This window comes from Barbatula barbatula (genome assembly GCF_947034865.1).
Source record: "Barbatula barbatula genome assembly, chromosome: 7".
NCBI lineage: Eukaryota > Metazoa > Chordata > Actinopteri > Cypriniformes > Nemacheilidae > Barbatula > Barbatula barbatula.
In genome coordinates this window covers 19,946,767-19,966,635 of record NC_136770.1, presented here as the reverse complement: position 1 = coordinate 19,966,635, position 19,869 = coordinate 19,946,767, and the positions used below count along the sequence as shown (strand labels likewise).

Sequence of the window (19,869 nt, the reverse complement as noted above, 5' to 3'; positions counted from 1 at the left end):
ATGTGTCCCCCCCACCACCACCTTTTCATTTCTATTTTTACCTTCAAAGCAGAGTAAGATGTCTAATAAAGACATCATTTTGTTTTTGAGGTTTGGGGGAAACACCCAATTAAGCAAATACAATAGATAGTCCAACCATCTTTATTTTTTTATTTCATATCACTCTACACATTTTTTGTGTGTTTGACATCCGGAACAGGTTTAAAGATCAAATCTACACTATGTCATGACGGGAGCTCTGCAGTGTTTTCTGCAAAAAGAACAAAGAGAAGTTGCAGTTGTTTTTTTCCTTCGCATGGCCTATTTCTTACATTTACGCATTTGGCAGACGCTTTTATCCAAAGCGACTTACTTTGCATTATCCTATACATTGTATCTGCAATCCCCTGTGATCAAACCCACAACCTTGCGTTGGAAAAACACGTCAGCCACATATTGTATAACATACTTTTTTTCCCCATGTGCAGATCACTCATTGAACACAAACCTCAATGCCTTTTTTGAGTGTGTCAGATCTTACCTGTTACACAAGAGTAGAATTTCCTATGCAAAACATCTAGTCATTAGAATACATAGAGATTGTCATAAGCAGAAGAAAGTATGAGAAACCCATCTATCAGTTAATGTTTCATAGATGAACCGATGAATTGTTAGTCTATAAGCCGCATAAGGTTAAACAATCATATTGTTGATACTCAAGGCAGAAACACAAGGAAGGTAGCTGTTTAAGAACCGTCGAGTAGGTGTTTACAGTTAATGATTGCCATTTGGGGGGGGGGAATGTAGCGTGGTCATATTTAAATATTTATGTTTCACACTGTTCATATTTTTACCCTCGGCTATAATTTACACTTTATAGCACTGGCATGGACTTTTATCATTAATTTATAACCAATAATATAAGACATTGCGTAACCCTGGTTTAGTGAGTAAAGCTGAATGTTTTTGACATAAAACTTTTTCGTAAATCGTGTCATAGAATAAAGGCAATCTGAAATCAGACAGTGAGGTGGATTTCTACTCCTGTGGTGTTGAACATTTTGTGAACTCAGCCAACCCTTTACAATCTAATTTACATTTTAAGTCGTATTTTCGGATGTTGAAAACCTTACCATAAATGTATGATCCAACTGTTTCCACAGTTATTGATGGAAACATGTTACCGTCAATATGGGGGAGGAACTGTGGCACTGTAAATGTCACATTGTCTTTGGGTAGAGGTTTCAGTCTCTTGTTTCCTCTCAGTTTATGGTAACACACCGTTTCAACACTATACTCAGGTATTACTGCTGTTATGTTTAGGAACATCGAAATCCTCTCAGCTCTTTTCTGTTTGCTGTTACTTTACCATAATGTGAATACAAAAGATTGTCCACCAGGTATGTATGATTTAACTGTAATAATATAAATTCTAAAGTACTGAATTTAAAATCTGCTGTCATCATTGAAAAATAGAGTGGTCTGACATGTCTTTAGTGTATAAAAGTGGATGTTACTTGTAGGTCAGAAAAACATTTACGGTCAAGATAAATGTGAGGACTGTCCAAAGCAACAATACAGTCCTAATAAGGGAGAGAAGATTACCTGTCTTCATTGTAGCAAATGTAAAAATGGTAAGTGTCACAGAACTTAAACTATACAACACCTTAAGGAATATGTACTGGAACACTTTACAGTAAGGTTCTATTTACTTAATTAATTAATTAATACATTTTTTAATAAAGGACATATCTGTTAACATTAATGTAAGCACAATGAACAAACATGAAGAAACAAACAATCTAATTGCTTTTACCAACGAAAACGAATAAGAAAGTATATTGCTTATTAAAGTTCATGGTTTATAATGCAATAACCGATTTAACTGAATGTCTGCCCACTGCTCTCTGTGTCCACGTGTTCCCGACTTGCATGGGTGTTCTCTATTTACCGGATGGGTTGACCGCAGAGGTTACACTCAAACTATGGGCTACCGAACCTTGCCAAATACGTTTTTGAATGTACAGATAAAAGTTAAGCCAGAGCAACAAAATTATTTCTTAAAAAACAATACAAAGATAAAGTATGCTGCATGCTTGCTCACTAAATTGGTTTAAGGGGTTCTGGACTGAGTAATGCAGACAACGACCACATATTTAATTCTACAATAAAAATGCAATGACAATGTGTTTTTCAGGGAGCGAGATAGACTCAGAATGCACTCCAACCAGCGACACTCGCTGCAGATGTAAGCAAGGCTTTACACCTGTAGATATGTTAAAACAAACATTTTGCATTTGTGAAGTAGGTAATGGACTGCAATATGCAGGTAAGTGATCCATATTTTACCCCTAAGAACCTAGACCAATTTATGGGAAAATGATGGGAGACAGAGCAAATGGGCCAGATAAAATGAATAGTTTGTTTTAAAATACATAAATACATTGTGTTTTGGTAACAAGTTTTATATCAATTAGTTTCAAGAAATATTGTCAAAACAAGCTTTTTTCTACTGTCATTTAAAATGACATTTTGCGCTATCACTTTGCAATGATGACACGTAGGAGTGTGATTTTCTATTTAAACTGTCAGGATGAACTGAATTTACATTACACATTACACCATGTAACGTAACAGTTATTTATTATATAACAGCATATAAAACAGTCACAATTGTTTTTGAAAACGTACATATTCCAAGTGTACCGATCGAGGTTAAAGATCAATTTTATGAGGAAAAGGCGCTGCCGTGAGCACCATCTGCAATAAATCTTCACATCCTGTGAACTTCTGGGTTCAACACACGTTTAAAATGACCGGCAAATTAAGTGATACATCAGTTGTGATTGTGTGATACAATTGGTTCTCGTTTATCACGTGACCGATTGTGTCATTACGTCGTCACTAAATGTGAAGTCTCATTAAGCCGTTGTCATATTTTGAGCATGCAACTATTTGTCGTATGGAGCTGAGAAATGGGCGGAGAGCCGGATATGAGAAAATGAGTGCAAGAATGGAGGAGGTTAACGCCCAGAGTAGAGAAAGGTCATGCCGTGACGAATCCATCTGGTTACGTGTCTTCACGTGATATAAATTTGCAGGTCACCAAACTTGACCTTTGGAACGCAGCCGCATGCGCAACTTTGCACCACGAGCTTGCATGTCGCATTCGCATGCATGTGAGTGGAAGTAAATGCAGCAAAAAGACAGATGTGACCTTGCCTTTAGGCTTGTTCAACTTCATGCGGCGCCATCAAAACCGACAGACGGATTACATCACATTCCCGCGAGAGAGAGTCGAGAGATGACTGCTACATAACTGCTTTTGACTCATTCTCGCGGTAATGTGATGTTATCGGCCTGTCGGTTCTTGCGATACTATTACAAATACAGTGAATTATATGTAAATGTCACTTTCTGAATTAAATGTCTGAGATAAGACATTAAAAGGAGCTTTTTGGGACCTTTCTTAGGGGTTCATTAATTAATCGAGTGATTGGCTCATTGATTGTTTGATCAAATTTTATTTCTAACAAATTAAATATATGTAGAACAAAATGCAAATGCAGTAACTATGTTGCAGCATAGCAAGAGAAAACAAAACTAACTAGCTAAGAACATCAACAGAATGTGCCTTTATACTTTGAATATACTTTGCCTTTATTCCTCTTTTATACTTTGAGTAAAATCAAAGAAGTATAATGAATCTTATGAAACTCATCCTGTCATTGATTTTTCTTCTAGGAAAAATATGCACTAAATGTATGCATGGATTTTTCTCAAACAAGGAAAACTCAGTCTGTCAAAAATGGAAAGAGTAAGTTGTGTGAAAGGCAAGAATGTTTATGATTATAGGTTTACATATGACAGGTATTGAGGTTTTGCTTGATTTTATGCTCTTGTGATTTAAAAGGATTGGAGTTAAAAAATGCTGAATGAAAATGCATGTAGTATATGCACGTAAAGTGATTTGATTGTCATTTCTTACGGAATGTCCAAAGGTTTCAACTAAAATTGAAAATATCTCTCATTATTTACTCACCGTCATGCCATCTCAGATATACTGTGCAGTATATCTTTCCTCGGTGGAACAATAAGAAAAACATCCATCATTTTATGTACATATACAGTAGTTCTCAAAAATGTTGATGCTCCAAAAAGCACACAGCCTACATCTGTAAAAAAAGTGACAGATACGTTTATGAAAACATTCCATATACACTATCTGGGATGGAATAAGGGGACGGGTAAATAATGAGAGAATCACCATCATGAAATAACTTTTTTTATCAGTCTTATAACTGTTTTTGCTTTAGAAAATATTTTCACCATCTGTGATTGAAATGTGAATAAAATTTCATGCATTTTCATTCGTAGATGTAAGAAGGGTATTAGGATTCCAGGAAACAACACCTCTGATGCTGTCTGTAAAAATACTTCGGAAGAGACAGATGTCATATCCACCTCGAAGCCAAAGACCATAACCACTCCTTATATTAAGAACGACGTTCACAAAGTCGTATTCACCTCAACTCCAAAGACTACAACCACCTACTATATTGCAACAGACGTTCACACAGTCACATCCACCTCGACTCCAATGACCACAACCACCTCTTATATTACTCCATCCTTCTCTACAGCATCCTCCTTCGAAAAAAGAGGCCGTTTCTACATCTTGTGTACATTCCCCTTACCGCCATTTTTATTAAACACTTGCATTTGTTTCTTATTAAAAAAAACACTAATCTGTATTGCATTTGCATAATTCATTTTAGGGCTTGTCTTGGTATGCGGTGCTATTCTTCTGCTGATGGGGCTCTTGTATCATAAGTTTATAACCGTCCACTGCATTCTAAACAACACAAAGCTGGTTTCTCGAAAAGGTGGAGTATATGGTATAACGTACGAAATGAAGATATTTGTGATTGCTGGCATGTCCCTGCTTTACATCCCTCTTACCTTTTCTCTCTAGAAAGCGCATGCAAAAAGCCTGTTGAAGAATCTGGGGAAAAATGCCTTTCTCTGCTTGTCTGATACAGTCTATTAAAGCCTCATCTCGTTTCTTTTTGTGAGAACAACTTGTAGTTGTGAGCAATGTTTTTTGTAGGAAACCTTTTAATTTTCAGATTTACTTTCCGATGACTGTTGTTTGTATTTTTTCAGCTTTTCTGTAGGTTGTGTGTGTTTTTCACTTAGATTTTTACTATGTAGAATTTATAACAGTTGTAGCTTTAGCTTATAATAAGACTGTTTTAAGATCATTTGATTTCAGATGGCTCAAGAGACCAATTCAAGGCGTTAATTATTTTTTGTTCTTTACCTGAGAATTCACTGCTGAATAGTGAATTTCAATTGCATCATTTACCTTGAACTGCCACTTCAATCGACACCTCATTGTAGGTAGATGGATGGCTGGAATGACGCCACGGTTACCATGGCATCACATTTGTCAACCGCAGACATATCCTGTTGATTCATGCATTCCTGAGAGAAAAATGATGAATTATCTGAATTTCCCATATTTAGGTGGGCTAAGGACAACCTTCTGAGAATCTTTACTGTTGTTTTTTATGTAGCCTCATAATGAAGGTTTGGTGTTGTTTCTATGAAATGAAAATAAATGTGAACTGTAATTGTGACATTTTGGATTGGGGAGTGATTTTAATTTCATATAATTTTTTTATAATATTTAATTTTAATCATCTTTTAAACGTTAGTTGGGTCAGCTTTAGCATATATTTAATGTGCTAAGGTATTTTCATTGTGTTGTTTCATATATTTAAATAGTACATGTCAGCTTCAGAGCTGGTGTTGTCCCCTCCTACATTTATGTTTCTTTCAACATTTAACATTGTGTCCTGAACCATAGTTCCGTGGAGGTGATAGATTACGGTTGAACTTGTTCAAAATTTCCATCCACCCATAAGTGCTCGCGTTCCAGCCTTCAAAGCTTCATATACTTTTCGTGTATGAAACCACAACAGCACAAAATGGAACAACTCAATTATTAAAAACGTAGTGGCTTTTTGTTATTTTACATTTGAAGTTGGTTTGAACCCTGATGCTTTACCAGTCATTGTCAATTCTAGTAATGTTGAAAATCAACACATTTGGTGCAATAAAAATGTGCTTTAGACTATATATATATATTTGTATTTTTTCATATAGTGTGCACAGTATTACTTTTCTTTTGACAGAGAAACTCCTTTCTATGCAATGTAGATGAGTTTGTTTCAGTCACAGCTTATGAAAAATGACGTCTCATTTTGCGTCAGAGTGTGGTGACCTCTACACAAACTTTTGAATTAAAGGATCTGAAATATATAGTAGGCTGATAACCACAAAGGTGTTCAAGGCCTCCCACCCAAACCACGAAGGGGTGAAACACTTTTCATTGTAATGATATTAAAGGCTACATAGAAAGGCATTTGATGTTTGATCCTAGAACAATGTTGATGAAACCTTTTTGATACACTATCTTGTTTTCTTTGCCTTTTGTTTATAAGACACCATCTACCGTGCCTCACAGCTGCAAAACCATACTAGATAAAGCTGATACTTCTTCTTGATGTCACCCAGGCCTCAGCACTTTTGTATTTAGTTTAATCTAAAAATCTAATGTTTTTCCACTTACACTGCTCTGCCATGTCTGCAAAAACACTGCATGCGATCGCATTGCACTCGTGGTTTGACAGCTCAGTAATCTTCTACTGCATTTTAGCGAATGAACCACATCCCTTGTGTTCGTCAGTGAACCTCATTGCTACGAAGCTGAAAGTTTCCCAAGCAGTCTTTTTGTTTAATTCCTGTAACTAAGAGTAGACCGTTAAATGTTTAAATCGTTAAATGTTGATGAATGTGTACTATCATGTAAAAACTGAATTTGCTAATTATTACATGAAGCTTTACATATTGTTAGAGGTTTAAGGCAACATCAATATTAATAAGGCATACTGTGCGCCATTAAGTACACATACAGTAGTGGCCAAAAGTGTGCCTTTGCTTTGAATTCAGATATGTTCAAACATGTTACGACATTTACATTTTTGACTTTGGCCGAGGCTTTTATCCGAAGCAACTTACATTACATTGTATTATACATTTGTTTCTGACTATGTGCAATCCCCTGCGCTCAAACCCACGACCTTGGCATTGCTAGGACCATGCTCTTACCACTGAGCAACAGGAAAGCTAAAGAAAAAATGTTATAGATGGGAACCATTAAATCCTACCAAAACATACTGTACCTCTGGTAATGGTTTGAATGGTAAATACTGGATGCGTCATAATGAAAACCATTAGACGTTTTGTTTTTGTTGTTTTTCAGCAGGGGAGAATGATGTAAAACAGCAAACATGTCAACACAAATATAACATATTCAGTATATACACCTTAGAACATTCTGTATTGCAGTAAGTTATAAGTGACAAATGGTGGCTCATCACTTTAACAACACACAAGTGGGAATCAACTGCAAGTTTTATGTGACGTTTACTTCATGCTGCACGTGACGTTTCGTTTAGACCACTTCAGTCAGTTGCACTTCTGCTGGGCGTACGTTTGCGCAAACGGGAGAGGGAGTCTCTCATCAAAACCACACAGACACGTGCGAGAGATATTTTCAAGACATCTAGTAGAGACCACACAGACCACCTCTTCTTTGTGACATCATCGCCTGTGTTATGTTGTGTGAGAATCTAGAGAAGAGTTGAAAGAAATCTCGTAATGTAAAGAACACTTAAGCCCTTACCATCTGTTTGTGATATTACAGTACAGTACAGTATAGCATAAGATAAAATAACTTAATAACTTTCTAATCCGTAACTTATTCATGCATGGTTGCTGACTAATTTACTATTTAAGAATGTTTTTTATTTGTAAGTATAGTCAATACCTAATTCTTTACAGCTATAACATTGCCTGATAAACACTCTTTCAGGTTTTACAATAATGATTGGCTGAACTGCATATCCTCCCTTATGAAAGGTGGTTTTAGACCAACCTGTCCAAGGTGTTCAGTTTGAATGAATGAGGTATCACGGGAAAGTTATTATAGAAATGTACTTTTAGGGAAAGAAAATGCTGTATTCTCAAACTAAAGTGTTCATGACTTAGTAAAACAGGAATGGCTTTGAATTCGGAATCCTTCAATGTAGTGACGTAAGAAATGAGAACTAAAGCGTATTGTGGTTGTGGGCGTAGTATGTGTCTTTAAATGAAAGGTCATAGCTGACATGCAAATTTTGATTTCGGTCTGTTAACTGTTAGTTTCTTCGTATGCATTTACTGTAAATTGTGTTTTACCAACAAAAGAATTCTTAGAAAGTTTATTTCTTTTCATTGTAAGCAAAGCCAATATATAAAAAATAATAATACGTAACATTGACACGTAATAGAATATATAGCAATAAACAGACCTTTGTAGAGAAAAATATAATTATGAAAACAAAAATTGTATGTAATAAGATGTAAAGTAAAACTTTGCTGGATTTTTGCAGCAGGATTGTCAGTGACTTGCAGTAGATTTAACTACTTAATACTACTTTTCTTTTACGCTGTTTTCAATTGGAGTTAAACTTTAAAGATTAAAACGCTTCAAAATGAGCAAGAAGAGACTGGTCTTATCACTGCCATTAACACAGCAACAACAAATGACATTCAAAGCAACATCCTAAGTATTTTTGTCTTGTTTTCCTGTAAAACTATTCAAACTTTATGAATACGATACGTTTACATAAAAGGAAAAAACGACTAGATATTCAGTCTCGTTTTATGAAAGAAAATATAAGAACTAGGAAAGTTTATGTTTAATACTGAATTCGAAATTAAATCTACAGTAAATTACTGGTGAATCTACTGCCAAATACAGCAAGGTGTACACTGTGGTTTTGAAATGGATCATGGACTAAATGATGAGAAAAAGGCAGCCAATAGGACCCCAGAATATGCTGTACGGGAACTACTTCCATACTGTTTAAAAAGCATCTCAGCGTGAGAATTGAAGAAACTGGCTAACAAAATTCAAAGCAAATGGTACCGTAGCTACTTTAAAGACAAATTTAAGTTTTCTTGAATTACTACCCAATTCTCATCAAAAGATTATTGTTTCGATGAGTTTTATATTATTCTAAAATACAGAAAAAATAGTAAGGAATGTATAAATGATCCTAATCTTTGCATGGTACAATATTTTCAGTTTTTTTATGTCGGCATGGGATTATAGATACTTTGAGATAACAAGCTTCAAAGTCTTTGCATTCCATTTCACTTTTAAATAAATCCATTTTGTTTCCTAAAAGGTCCAATAATGAACGTTTCAACGTAAAGAAATGACATCACGCGATGTAAATAAGTTGACAAAAGTATTAGAAAGGTGACAAACCTTTACAAGCATCTCAGGCCTATAGTTCAATCAGAGCAACTGGTTGAGTTTATATAGTACTTTGAGAGCTCTGAAGGTCTTGTGACAGCCTGTAAGATCTGATTAGAAGATGGTAATTGGGCATTTCTGCAGGTGTTGGTTCTCATATTAGGCATCAGTGATGTAGTATATTCTGTAAAATACAAGTCAGAGATGATGATGAAGATAGTAAATTGGAACGACCACTAACAACATAGTGGCACAGCCCCCACAACTCTGAAGCTGTGTGGCACTCATGTCTCTCAAATAAATAGCTTGCTAAAATATCCATGAAGACATGATATAATCAACCGGATCAATGACTAAATACACTTTAAATTGTGTAATTTTTACGATCTGAATCAACGACTGAATAGTCCAATTTAAGTACGTGTTTTACTTCCTTCTTTCCCATAAAAAACACACAGATACTGCACTGAGGTAAAGGCAATTCTGTTTGTGTGCGTTTGTCGTGTTTTTTTCTCCATGCTGGTCACATTGGCTTTGGTCTTCAGCCTCCCATGTGTTTACGCCTCTGCTTTGTGGGGTGAACTGAAACCAACGTCACTGGTTGGAAGCGATAAAGAGTAAGAACAGAAAGCAGATATTCAGAATGATAACTAGTCTACCAACCTGATGAAATGGACACCTTTAAGCTCTGGTTTACATTGCTCTGTGTTTATAATGTCTGGATTTTAACTCTGGCTAGTGACTGTGACTGGGCGATCCAATACAAAAGTGGTGGGAATTGTTGTAAAGCCTGCCCTTCAGGTAAGTCCACTTTGATTGTCAAAAGACTATGAACACTTATACTGTATGAACAGTTTCAATGTGATTTCATTGTCTTTTGAAATAAATATTGTGTTTTGCAAATGTAATTCTGGGTTGTCTATAAACTTTTCGAGATGTTAATGTTAATAAAAGCAAATACAGATGACATACAGTTATTGTTGACATACAGTGAAGTACAAGCATGGGGCTGTGAAATATATGTGGACATTTAGTGATAATTTAGTCTTGTTCTGTCTAAATCATTTTATTTTACATCAATTTTTGTATCTTACAGGGGAGTATCCCACAGAACATTGCTCAGAGAACAATGGTAAGAGTGTGTGTGGGAAATGTGCAGCAGCATCGGACCATTTAACATGCTTCTGTACTGACACCCCTTTATGCGGTAACGATAAATGCTCTAGGTGTGTGCCCAGACCAACATGCCTACCTGGCTTTCGACTGATCAGAGAGAGTAAGAACATCTTTTCAATTAATAATCCATGACTGTATCGCAGCACAAACATTAAATAGTGTGCATGAGCTCACTCACTCCTTGGGTTTTTCCTGCCCATCAGGGAACTTTTTTGTGGTTGTAATATAAAAAGACCCCTGTGAGATATAGGTCCACATTAAAGACGTGAAGATAATTACATAAACAAAATCGTTCACCTTTTTGTTTTTCTTTTTGGTGTTTTGGCAGGTAGATTTGATTACTCTTACAATTGTAAGGTATGTCCTGACGGGACGTACAAGGATGATGAGGATGGAACGTGTAAATCCTTTGCAAAGTAAAACATTGCTATATTTTTATTTGAAGTTTTGCCTTGAGATATTTTTGTCAAGCGATAACTGAGTTTCTGAAATCAGGTGCGATGGCTTTAAAATGATCTTCGCTGGAAACAGAACCCATAATGCAAGATGTGCTGGTTATGGTCTGTATCATCATGCCACATGCAAAGACATCATTAGAAGTACTTAAAATAACTTCAAACTGTATTATCTAAATTGGACATGTGTCTGTCCAGTGGTGCATTATAAAATAAAGTAAAATCAACATATTTACAGGCATGAACATTTTATACAAGTATGTAATTTTAAACGTATAAGTAACTAAATATTAAAGGCATAGTTCACCCAAAAATGAAAATGGTGTCATAATTTATTCACTTTCAGATTGTTCCAAACCTGTATACATTTCTTTGTTCTGGGAAAACACAAAGGAAGATATTTGGAAGAATGTCAGTACCCAAACAGATCTCATCTCCCATTGACTCCCATATAATTTATTTTCCCTACTATGGCAGTACATGGGGATGAAAGCTGTTTGGTTACTGACATTCTTACAAATATATTCCATTGTGTTCAGCAGAACAAAGAAATGTATACAGGTTTGGAACGACCTGAGGGTGAGTAAATGAATACAGAATTTGGGGGAAAACTATCCCTTAAGTAGTGTGGGGAAAATGGCTTTGTATAGATTTTAACACAAACAGTAGAACAAGTTAATAGAGTTATTCATAAAGTGATCAGGTTGCGAGTTGCCAGTAAACACAGATTATAAACATTGAAACGTTAAGTACTGTTTTGTGTATAAATTGTCAGATCAATGACATGTAAATAGAATTGAAAATAGATGTTAAATACCAGTACAGCTTCAAGGTATAGGCAGCAGAAGTGAAGTTGGATACAGTTATAACATATTACACTTATAATGCCCGTTTGTATTTTTCCCTCAGACGACACAAATGCAAAAGAAGAAAGTAAAACACATACTGACAAGAATTACTACATTATGATGGCCTGTTTAACAATGACTGTCTTTATCTGCCTGCTGCTTGTCATGTTCACTGCTTCTCAACGTTTCAAACGCAGAAAGCACAGAAAAAGTAAGTAACATTTTCATGTTAGTCCAGTTTTCTGAGAAATCACTTTAAGTGCTCAATGTTACATACTAATCTTTTACAGTTGACAGTTTGACAGGAAAACATTCTAGTATATTCTATATTTCTGTAGTTGGCTGTATAGTGAGCTTATCACATGATAATGCAATAATACTGTGATATATTTCAAAATATACCAAAATACTGAATGAATAATTATCATACTATTACTGTAGAATCTTAGTGACCAAAAACCTGGTTGGTAGTAATATTTTTATTAAAGGTTGATATACAAAATTCTTTCAAGTTAAATTCATCATTATGTTAACATTTTAACTGAGAACGGAAGTTGTAAGAAATGACCTTCTATGATAATGTAATTTATTATTTACAGTATTTCAACCATGCACACACAAAGTGGTTTTGCCCTCAGATGCATGTCATTGCAAACTATCAAAGGAGGAAAAGGGTGAGGATGAAAGTGACTCCAAGACAACTTCGGAAATCTCTTTAAAGTGTGAATCCTTCATACTCTGAAAGCGTTTTGTGATATAAAAAACAGACAATAAACATTCCCCTTCTTAAGTTTGGGATAAAACATCTATTACAATCAGCTTATGTTGATGCAGTATGATCTACTATGAACAAATAATGACGACTTGCTGATCATGTGGATGGTCTCTTTGACCGGGGACAGAGTACCCGTGATTAAGAACTTCCTCTCTGAGTCAGATGTTTACTGTTGACTTTAGTGTTGGTTTTCTTTATTAAAGTATTTAGTTTGTCAATCCACTTAAAGTTAAAAAAGGGTGAAAAGCAGACAGTAATAGGAAGATGCTTCTTAAACATCAGTTAACAGTTAAAATGTAAACAGTTTATCAGATGATTCTGTAATCACTGATGATGACACGCTTTCTCTACTTTTGTTGTAGACTTTCTGGAACAAAGGTCTGTAGACCGTACAGTTAATTGTACCTAACTTACCATTTAAATCATTGGTCAGTGTTATTCACCACTTATAAATCTAATGTAAATTTTGTTTAAATCTTCAAAACTTTGCATAACTTCATCTATTTTTTGCATTGTGTTTGTTGCGACTGTTTGTGTTTGTTTCGACTGTATTTCATCTTCCTGTATAATAAGTAAAATCACTAGAACCCGGACCCCAGTATGAAAACACCTGACTGGAGCCAGCGTTTGCCCTGTGTGGTCCTGCGCAAAAGTGGTGCAGCTTTAACCCGTGTAAACACAAAAGACTACGCAAACGTAGCAATCATATGACAGCGGTCAGTTCCTCCCAAACACTACGCTGCGTATCAGTGGCGACAAAAAACGTTGCAAACAAAACCATCATAGACGTATAAATCCAGCATCTGAAAATGTTGGCACTGATGAACCGTCTCCTGGACTGGTTTAAGTCTCTCTTCTGGAAGGAAGAGATGGAGTTAACCCTCGTCGGGCTGCAGTATTCCGGGAAAACGACGTTTGTTAACGTGATCGCGGTGAGTGTTTTCGGCTAGCTGAACTGTTAGCATGGGGCTAGTCCAGCCGACTGACTGTCAGTTTTGTACACCAAACGAAGATAGCAGTTGATTTATTGGTAGAAAAGAAAACGAAGAACTTGAATGAATAGTATGCGCAAGTATGCACGTTAACAAGAACAGTCAGGGGATTTCAGACTAAGCTAACATGCTAACTTTCGCTCCCAGAGGACTCTGAATATTTTGTTAGTTCGATTGTGTTTGTTGACATTGATTACTAATTTACTGAATTCAGCGCAGAGTAAACATCTCTTTTCGTTTAAGTTACTTGTTATGACACCATCAGCTCTGTTTACTCTTGAACTCATTGATCTAAATACAGCGCAGTTCAATTGGTACAGGCAGGTTACACTAAACACGTATGTTTTGATAGTTATCGATTTATTAGTTGTGTTATGAATAATCCAGTTTTACGGGAACAAAAATAAGGGGTTTACTCTATATAGAAAGAATTCTACCACATCCTTGTACATTGATGAATTGTATTTGCCGAAAGGAAACTTGATGCCAGGACTGCGTAGCACATGATTCAACACGTCAGGCTTGTTTATCTGCCGATTACATGCATCAGCACCGCCTTCAACATCAGTCTAGTGACTCACTTTGTCCTTTGGGATAGTTTACAAAAAGTAAAATCTGTTATAATTACATTAACATATACATATACAGTGCTTTTTAGCATATGGGAAACTGAATGGGAAATAAACTCAGAAAAGCCACTAATATGACAGATTTTTTTTAAGGAACTAACTAACTATTGCTTTAAATCTTGCACATATACTGGCAAGACAAATATGGGACATTACACTTGTTTGCAAGTAATAGATTCAAAATAACACTATTTTCTTACAGGTTTGTATATATACAGTTGCCTTGTTGATATGCCATGTGGCTTGTACGTCACACCAGGCTGGTCCATCTCTCTGACAAATAAATAGCCTATAATTTTGTTCTTTGGATTAAGAGCGAAAGATTTGTTTCACAACAACGTGCAGCTGAACTATTGACAGAGCAGTACGTTCTTTAATGGTGAGAAAATCAGTTTGTCTTTAATGTGGGCACAGAAATGTCACATGTCTTATCTCGGCAGTGTAGCAACTATGCAATGCATTCAAAACTTTTTTCGGTCATAGATCGGAGTTTTAATGTGAATAAGTGTGAGTAAGTCATATAAATGAATAGTATTTTCCATGGGTAAAGACTTTGTTTGTTGTATTTTACCTTTTATTGTTGTTGTTAACGTTAAGTTACAGTCACCTTGGTAGAGATTTTTATCCCATAGCTATACTGTATCTCAGTGATATTGCAAACAACAGTTAACATATATAACAGTGATTTATAAACTATTATCTGTTTGACGGTCACTTTATTGGTTAATGCACAATGTGCGTGTCTGTGTGTTTAGATGGTTGGGAGTTTCTGGTATTAGTCACAAGACTTGCACTTTTAAATGTGTTTCTTCTTGGTCAAGTGACGTTGCTTATCATGTGATTGATGCATTAGCAGAAGATAAGTCAGTGTGCTGGTGGTCACAGTAGTTCAGTTAGAAACCCCAGATGGAAATGTATCTTTTATTAAATTAGACTAAGACCGCTTACTAGATTCCATTTGTGCTAAAAAGGCTTAGTTTGGCTAAGTTGGTTAAGTGTTTTAAGCATTTCCCCACCATGTTGCCCATATGTGTAGTTCATTTTCTGTGTTGACTCAAACTGTCAGATGAGATCAAATGTGGATTTTTTTTCTTTCTCCGAAAAGTTATTCCGAAATGTATGGTATTTGAGGCAGAGCTTTTTGACGTCTGCATACTTGTGGTTGTGCGGAAGGGAAGTTGGAATCCCTGTAACCCTTCACATGCATTACTGCATGTGTCATGTGACTTAATAAGTAGATTTGCTCATATTTCTCCCAGAGCTTTATATTAAAAGGTCACATTAACCAATAAGCGTCATTTTGTAACTGGAAGTTCTGAGACACTTGTGTGTGTACTGTTCGGCCAGACTTTAACATAGGTAACCGCATACAAAGTCTATACAGTAGGGGAAGTTCACACAGTCGTGATTGTAACACCTGTTTTGTAAAACAGGTCAAGAATTCAGTCAGGGTATAGAGGTGCTGCATTTTCTGACCAGATAGTGAAAGGCTTTTCTGGTTCTGTGTAAACTCTCATATTAATCTTTTATTAGTATAAAGGACGAGATTGGGTAAAGTGGAACTTCTGAACTTCATATCTGTCATGTATGCAGTGGTGGACGATATTTATCAATATTAACTAACTTTAGTAATTGGAGTTCTGCAGTAAATTTCAAGTACTGAGTAAAGCATTTTACATTTCAGAGAATGGGGTTTACTAACATCAGTGTGAGGGGAAAGTTTGGTGGGAGGGAGTTTTCCTATAAATGCTTAACTCATCTCTGGGTCGGTGGTTAGGTGAGATTAAATTTAAAGCCTTATCACACTGTAGCCCAAGACTGGTTGCCCACTGGAGCTAAGAATTGCTGAGCCTGGTCAGTACCTGGATGGGAGACCTGCTGGGAAAACTATTTTCAGACACTGACGTGATATAACCTGTCTGACAGTAATGTCGCGGACATTCGTCATAACGCATATATCACACCTGTGTGGCTTTATGGATTGTTTAATAAAATGGTGAAGTAAATTTTTACCTTATTTGTAACGTTTTGTTTTCTTACTGTTAGTACGTTTAATTAAAGTTTTGAATATATTTCAAATAAAGCACCACTGTCTATAACATTCATTTAATCTGTTTATTCTCAAAAAGTAGATTCTAAGTGTCAACAATAACAAAGTATAAATGTATTATGAAGTATAAACGTGCATTCATGGCATTAACAGTCACTCTCCACCAGCCGATTCTAATCAGACGGTTGATTAGCGGTGTATCATGGGAGTGAACGAGTGGACACCGGATGTACACTCAAAATCAGAATGCATTGTGGGTAAAAATTTGCTGTGTGTGGTGGATGTTCTGGTGCAATATGACCTCCGTGGCATAATCCAGGTGGATGCTGCACATTGGTGGTGGTCCTTGTAAAGCTCTTTGAGTGCCCAGAAAAGCGCTGTATAAATGTAACTAATTATTATTATTAATTATTGTAAGCACAGATAACAATTAAATTGATACGTGTTTTCCATTTGTATTTCTTGCACTTTCCTACACGGGTGCAGAGTTAAGGTTTGTTGCCATGATGGTGTGCTTTGTTTTCCATGCGATACTGGCAAACTTTTATTAGATCTAAAATCTCTGTTAGACACTGTGGATGAGTTGGTGATGGAAATGTACAGTGGAAATCTTATGAACTCAATTTTCGAATTTCTGTAGGTCAGTACAGTAGATGGCAGTATACTTCATTCAGTCTGTCGGAATATTCCTTTAGCTGGCTATGAAGTCCGTTTAAGAACTTTCATTATTAGTCATAATTTCACTTTTAGTGTTTGTTATGGTAAGCCGTTAACAGCCACTGATACAGGCCTACACGGAACAGGAAAATGAAAAACCAAGTACATATTTGTGTGTGAATCCAAGGCATACAAGATTACAGGAACAGTTCATCCAGAAATAAAAACATCTATCATCACAGATTTTCCCTAATGTTGACAGACTTGTATGACAATTTTTTTGCATAAACAAAATATGGTATTTTTTTTAAAATTGTTCCTAGAATAAAAGTGAATGGGGATTATGAAAAAAAACATGCAAATGCGCATTTTTTATCAGTAAATCAACCGACTAGAGATCAACTGATTTATAAAAAAATATATAATCTTTAAGTGTTCTTTAATATCAAGTTTTATTTTTTATTTTTTCTCCCTAGTCGGGCCAGTTCAGTGAAGACATGATTCCTACTGTTGGGTTCAACATGAGGAAGGTCACAAAAGGCAACGTCACCATCAAGGTCCAGTGCTATTTAACATTTAATATTAAATCTTATGCAGTGGTAAGATTTTGAAAAATTGCTTATTCGTAACCAATGACATGCTGATCTGATTATGCTTTTATGCAGATCTGGGATATAGGGGGTCAGCCGAGGTTCAGGAGCATGTGGGAGAGATACTGTCGTGGAGTGAACGCAATTGTGTAAGTATATGTTTATCCCATCATCTTGGGAACTCTAAAGAAGAGTCTGTTTCAAAATAATAATAGATTTTTTTTACTTCCAAAGTTACATGGTGGACGCAGCTGACCGGGAGAAAGTTGAAGCCTCCAGAAACGAGTTGTACAATCTTCTAGACAAGCCACAGTTACAAGGAATCCCTGTAATTCTTACTTTTTTGATCTGCAAACATCACCACAAACATCTTGTAACCTTTACATTACATTTACATTGTCATTTAGCAGACGCTTTTATACAAAGCGACTTACAAAGATTTCGGGGAGCAATAAGCGATATGTCATACAAAGAGCAATAGTACAATAGGTGCTAATACAAAGTTACTAGTTTCAATAAACCTTTACTATGTCTACTATGGCTATATTTTTCATTTCAGGTGTTGGTGCTTGGAAATAAGAGAGATCTACCCAATGCATTCGATGAGAAACAGCTCATTGAAAAAATGTAAGTAGCTTCGTCCTGTGTGTGCTTGCATGTGTGCGTGCTAGTTACGCAAATTTCCCTCCACATCACTCTGCCAAATCATATGATGCTGCTAATAAGATTACTCCTTCAAACCGTAATATAATTAACATTAGAAGAACACATTTCTTGCTTTCTTTCTCTTTGTATTTATTTGTATCTAGTTGCGTTTCAATATTTTGCCAGCATTACACTATTTATGATTCTGTCACACCAGCTGTTGCCCGTTTGTACTTTCTCTTCTAGTAGTTTCGTTATAGTGAAATCCCCGCCCCCTCACCATTCCTGGGTCAAATATTTGGTTTCGTTGTCTATGAATTGTGAGAAGTAGATGAGAGTTTAGTCACCAGTCTGATGGGTGATGAAAAGGTTATGTGTTTTGGGGGTCTTTTGTTGTGATAAGAATGACTGCCATCTATTGGTCATTCCAAAAAAGTTGCTTTGAGTTGGAACGAAAAATGTTTCCATTGAGCTTCTGTTGCTAGGTTAGCTTGTGTTTACATTTTTGTTTGAATGAAACCTTATACATTGTTAATATTTATTTTTAATCAGCATTTGTGTTTCTATAGGAACCTGGCCGCTATTCAAGACAGGGAGATATGCTGCTACTCTATTTCCTGCAAAGAAAAAGATAACATTGGTAAGTAAGACTCTTTGGGGAGTCTGAAATCCCTGTATTCCAGCATAAAACACATGTATTTTTGTATTTGTTTTATCTGCTATATTTTTAGTCGGCCTTACTTATGGTAGCGTTTGTCCTCAGACATTACACTTCAGTGGCTAATCCAGCACTCAAAATCAAGAAGAAGCTGAAAGAATCTTCAACGGGCCCAGGTCTGTCCGTTGCCATCTTACTTGCATACCACGTCCTGCTCACTTTGTGAAACTGTACAGTTCTTCATCTCGCTCCTCTCACGCCACCCTGCCTGCCTGACCCCATAATCCTTTACAAGCTCTTCCTCCCAACTTCATTGGTCATCTCAACGATACATCAGTCGCTAAAAGACCCTAGCCTGCGGAGCGAGATCCTCCTCTTACAGCGTGCTGTCAGATGACTGCTTTGGATTCTAGTTCTAGCTGCCCTCACCAGACCCATTTGAGGTTTAGGAACAAATGTATTTAAAAACAAACCGAGAAGAATCCAAACTTTAATAGGCCAAACCTTTCTTCTCCAGTCTATCGGGTTCTTCTCACGTGTGCATATAATATAATTTGGACTGTTTTTATTTCTTTCCATTCTGTCTTTTCCCCCCACAAAATGCCTCCTGACAAATCTGTTATACTTAGACATGAGGAGCCGTTCGGTACATAAAGAGCTCAGCAGAAATGTATAAATTATGATCCAGTAAGATTTGTACAAGCGCTGAGTGGAAATATATTTGAGAGAATGATTGTATTGTTGGTAAAGATGTAATTTTCATTTAGCTCAGTGATGTCCTGTTCTTGAGCTGCGAGAGTAGGTGAAGTTAAAGTGCCTTGTGCAGTGTATCTGTCCCTCAAGCTAACAGTATACCAGGTGTGCCTGCCTGGATTTAGATTGAATAAAGACAGCTTTAAACTGCAAGAACTGAAGGCATGCTTTTTAAGGTTGATTATTGTTGTCAATATCAATAAAATGTTGTAACCCCCACTATTATCAATGCACTTTTGTAAATACAATGAACCAATAAACAGATTGTTGACATGTAAGAGGAATCTTG

General features: G+C 36.1%; 3 protein-coding genes across 4 annotated transcripts; all 3 read left to right on the top strand.

The window, feature by feature from the left end:
- The first annotated feature begins 1,237 nt into the window (after positions 1–1,237).
- On the top strand, positions 1,238–6,121 carry LOC306896293 (uncharacterized protein). Of its 2 annotated transcripts, XM_079460131.1 has the most exons (7): positions 1,238–1,379; positions 1,503–1,613; positions 2,177–2,308; positions 3,724–3,796; positions 4,357–4,661; positions 4,758–4,865; positions 4,955–6,121. In XM_079460131.1, exons 1-7 carry the CDS (start codon positions 1,295–1,297, stop codon positions 5,014–5,016), a joined length of 876 nt encoding a protein of 291 aa, XP_079316257.1. In that variant the 5' UTR covers positions 1,238–1,294; the 3' UTR covers positions 5,017–6,121. The 2 variants fall into 2 exon arrangements, with proteins under 2 accessions (XP_079316257.1, XP_079316256.1); XM_079460130.1 differs by having other exon boundaries at positions 1,258–1,379; positions 4,758–5,030.
- A 3,828-nt stretch (positions 6,122–9,949) lies between these two features.
- tnfrsf18 (tumor necrosis factor receptor superfamily, member 18) lies at positions 9,950–13,198 on the top strand. The gene is made up of 6 exons (XM_079461395.1): positions 9,950–10,153; positions 10,449–10,628; positions 10,857–10,944; positions 11,024–11,088; positions 11,893–12,042; positions 12,431–13,198. The coding sequence occupies exons 1-6, from the start codon at positions 10,024–10,026 to the stop codon at positions 12,571–12,573; spliced, it is 756 nt and encodes a 251-aa protein (XP_079317521.1). The 5' UTR covers positions 9,950–10,023; the 3' UTR covers positions 12,574–13,198.
- Positions 13,199–13,260: 62 nt separating this feature from the next.
- On the top strand, positions 13,261–19,869 carry arl8ba (ADP-ribosylation factor-like 8Ba). Its single transcript, XM_079460548.1, has 7 exons — positions 13,261–13,538; positions 17,411–17,491; positions 17,600–17,673; positions 17,759–17,852; positions 18,084–18,151; positions 18,739–18,809; positions 18,933–19,869. Exons 1-7 carry the CDS (start codon positions 13,416–13,418, stop codon positions 18,980–18,982), a joined length of 561 nt encoding a protein of 186 aa, XP_079316674.1. The 5' UTR covers positions 13,261–13,415; the 3' UTR covers positions 18,983–19,869.

Coding starts and splice junctions, on each gene's coding strand:
- LOC306896293 (XM_079460130.1), top strand. CDS start 1,295: ATGTTTAGGAACATCGAAATCCTCTCAGCTCTTTTCTGTTTGCTGTTA. Junction 1,614..2,176: donor TTGTAGCAAATGTAAAAATG/GTAAGTGTCACA, acceptor TGTGTTTTTCAG/GGAGCGAGATAGACTCAGAA. Junction 3,797..4,356: donor GTCTGTCAAAAATGGAAAGA/GTAAGTTGTGTG, acceptor TTTCATTCGTAG/ATGTAAGAAGGGTATTAGGA.
- tnfrsf18 (XM_079461395.1), top strand. CDS start 10,024: ATGGACACCTTTAAGCTCTGGTTTACATTGCTCTGTGTTTATAATGTC. Junction 10,629..10,856: donor CTTTCGACTGATCAGAGAGA/GTAAGAACATCT, acceptor GTGTTTTGGCAG/GTAGATTTGATTACTCTTAC. Junction 12,043..12,430: donor ACGCAGAAAGCACAGAAAAA/GTAAGTAACATT, acceptor TATTATTTACAG/TATTTCAACCATGCACACAC.
- arl8ba (XM_079460548.1), top strand. CDS start 13,416: ATGTTGGCACTGATGAACCGTCTCCTGGACTGGTTTAAGTCTCTCTTC. Junction 17,674..17,758: donor CGTGGAGTGAACGCAATTGT/GTAAGTATATGT, acceptor TTACTTCCAAAG/TTACATGGTGGACGCAGCTG. Junction 17,853..18,083: donor CACAGTTACAAGGAATCCCT/GTAATTCTTACT, acceptor TTTTCATTTCAG/GTGTTGGTGCTTGGAAATAA.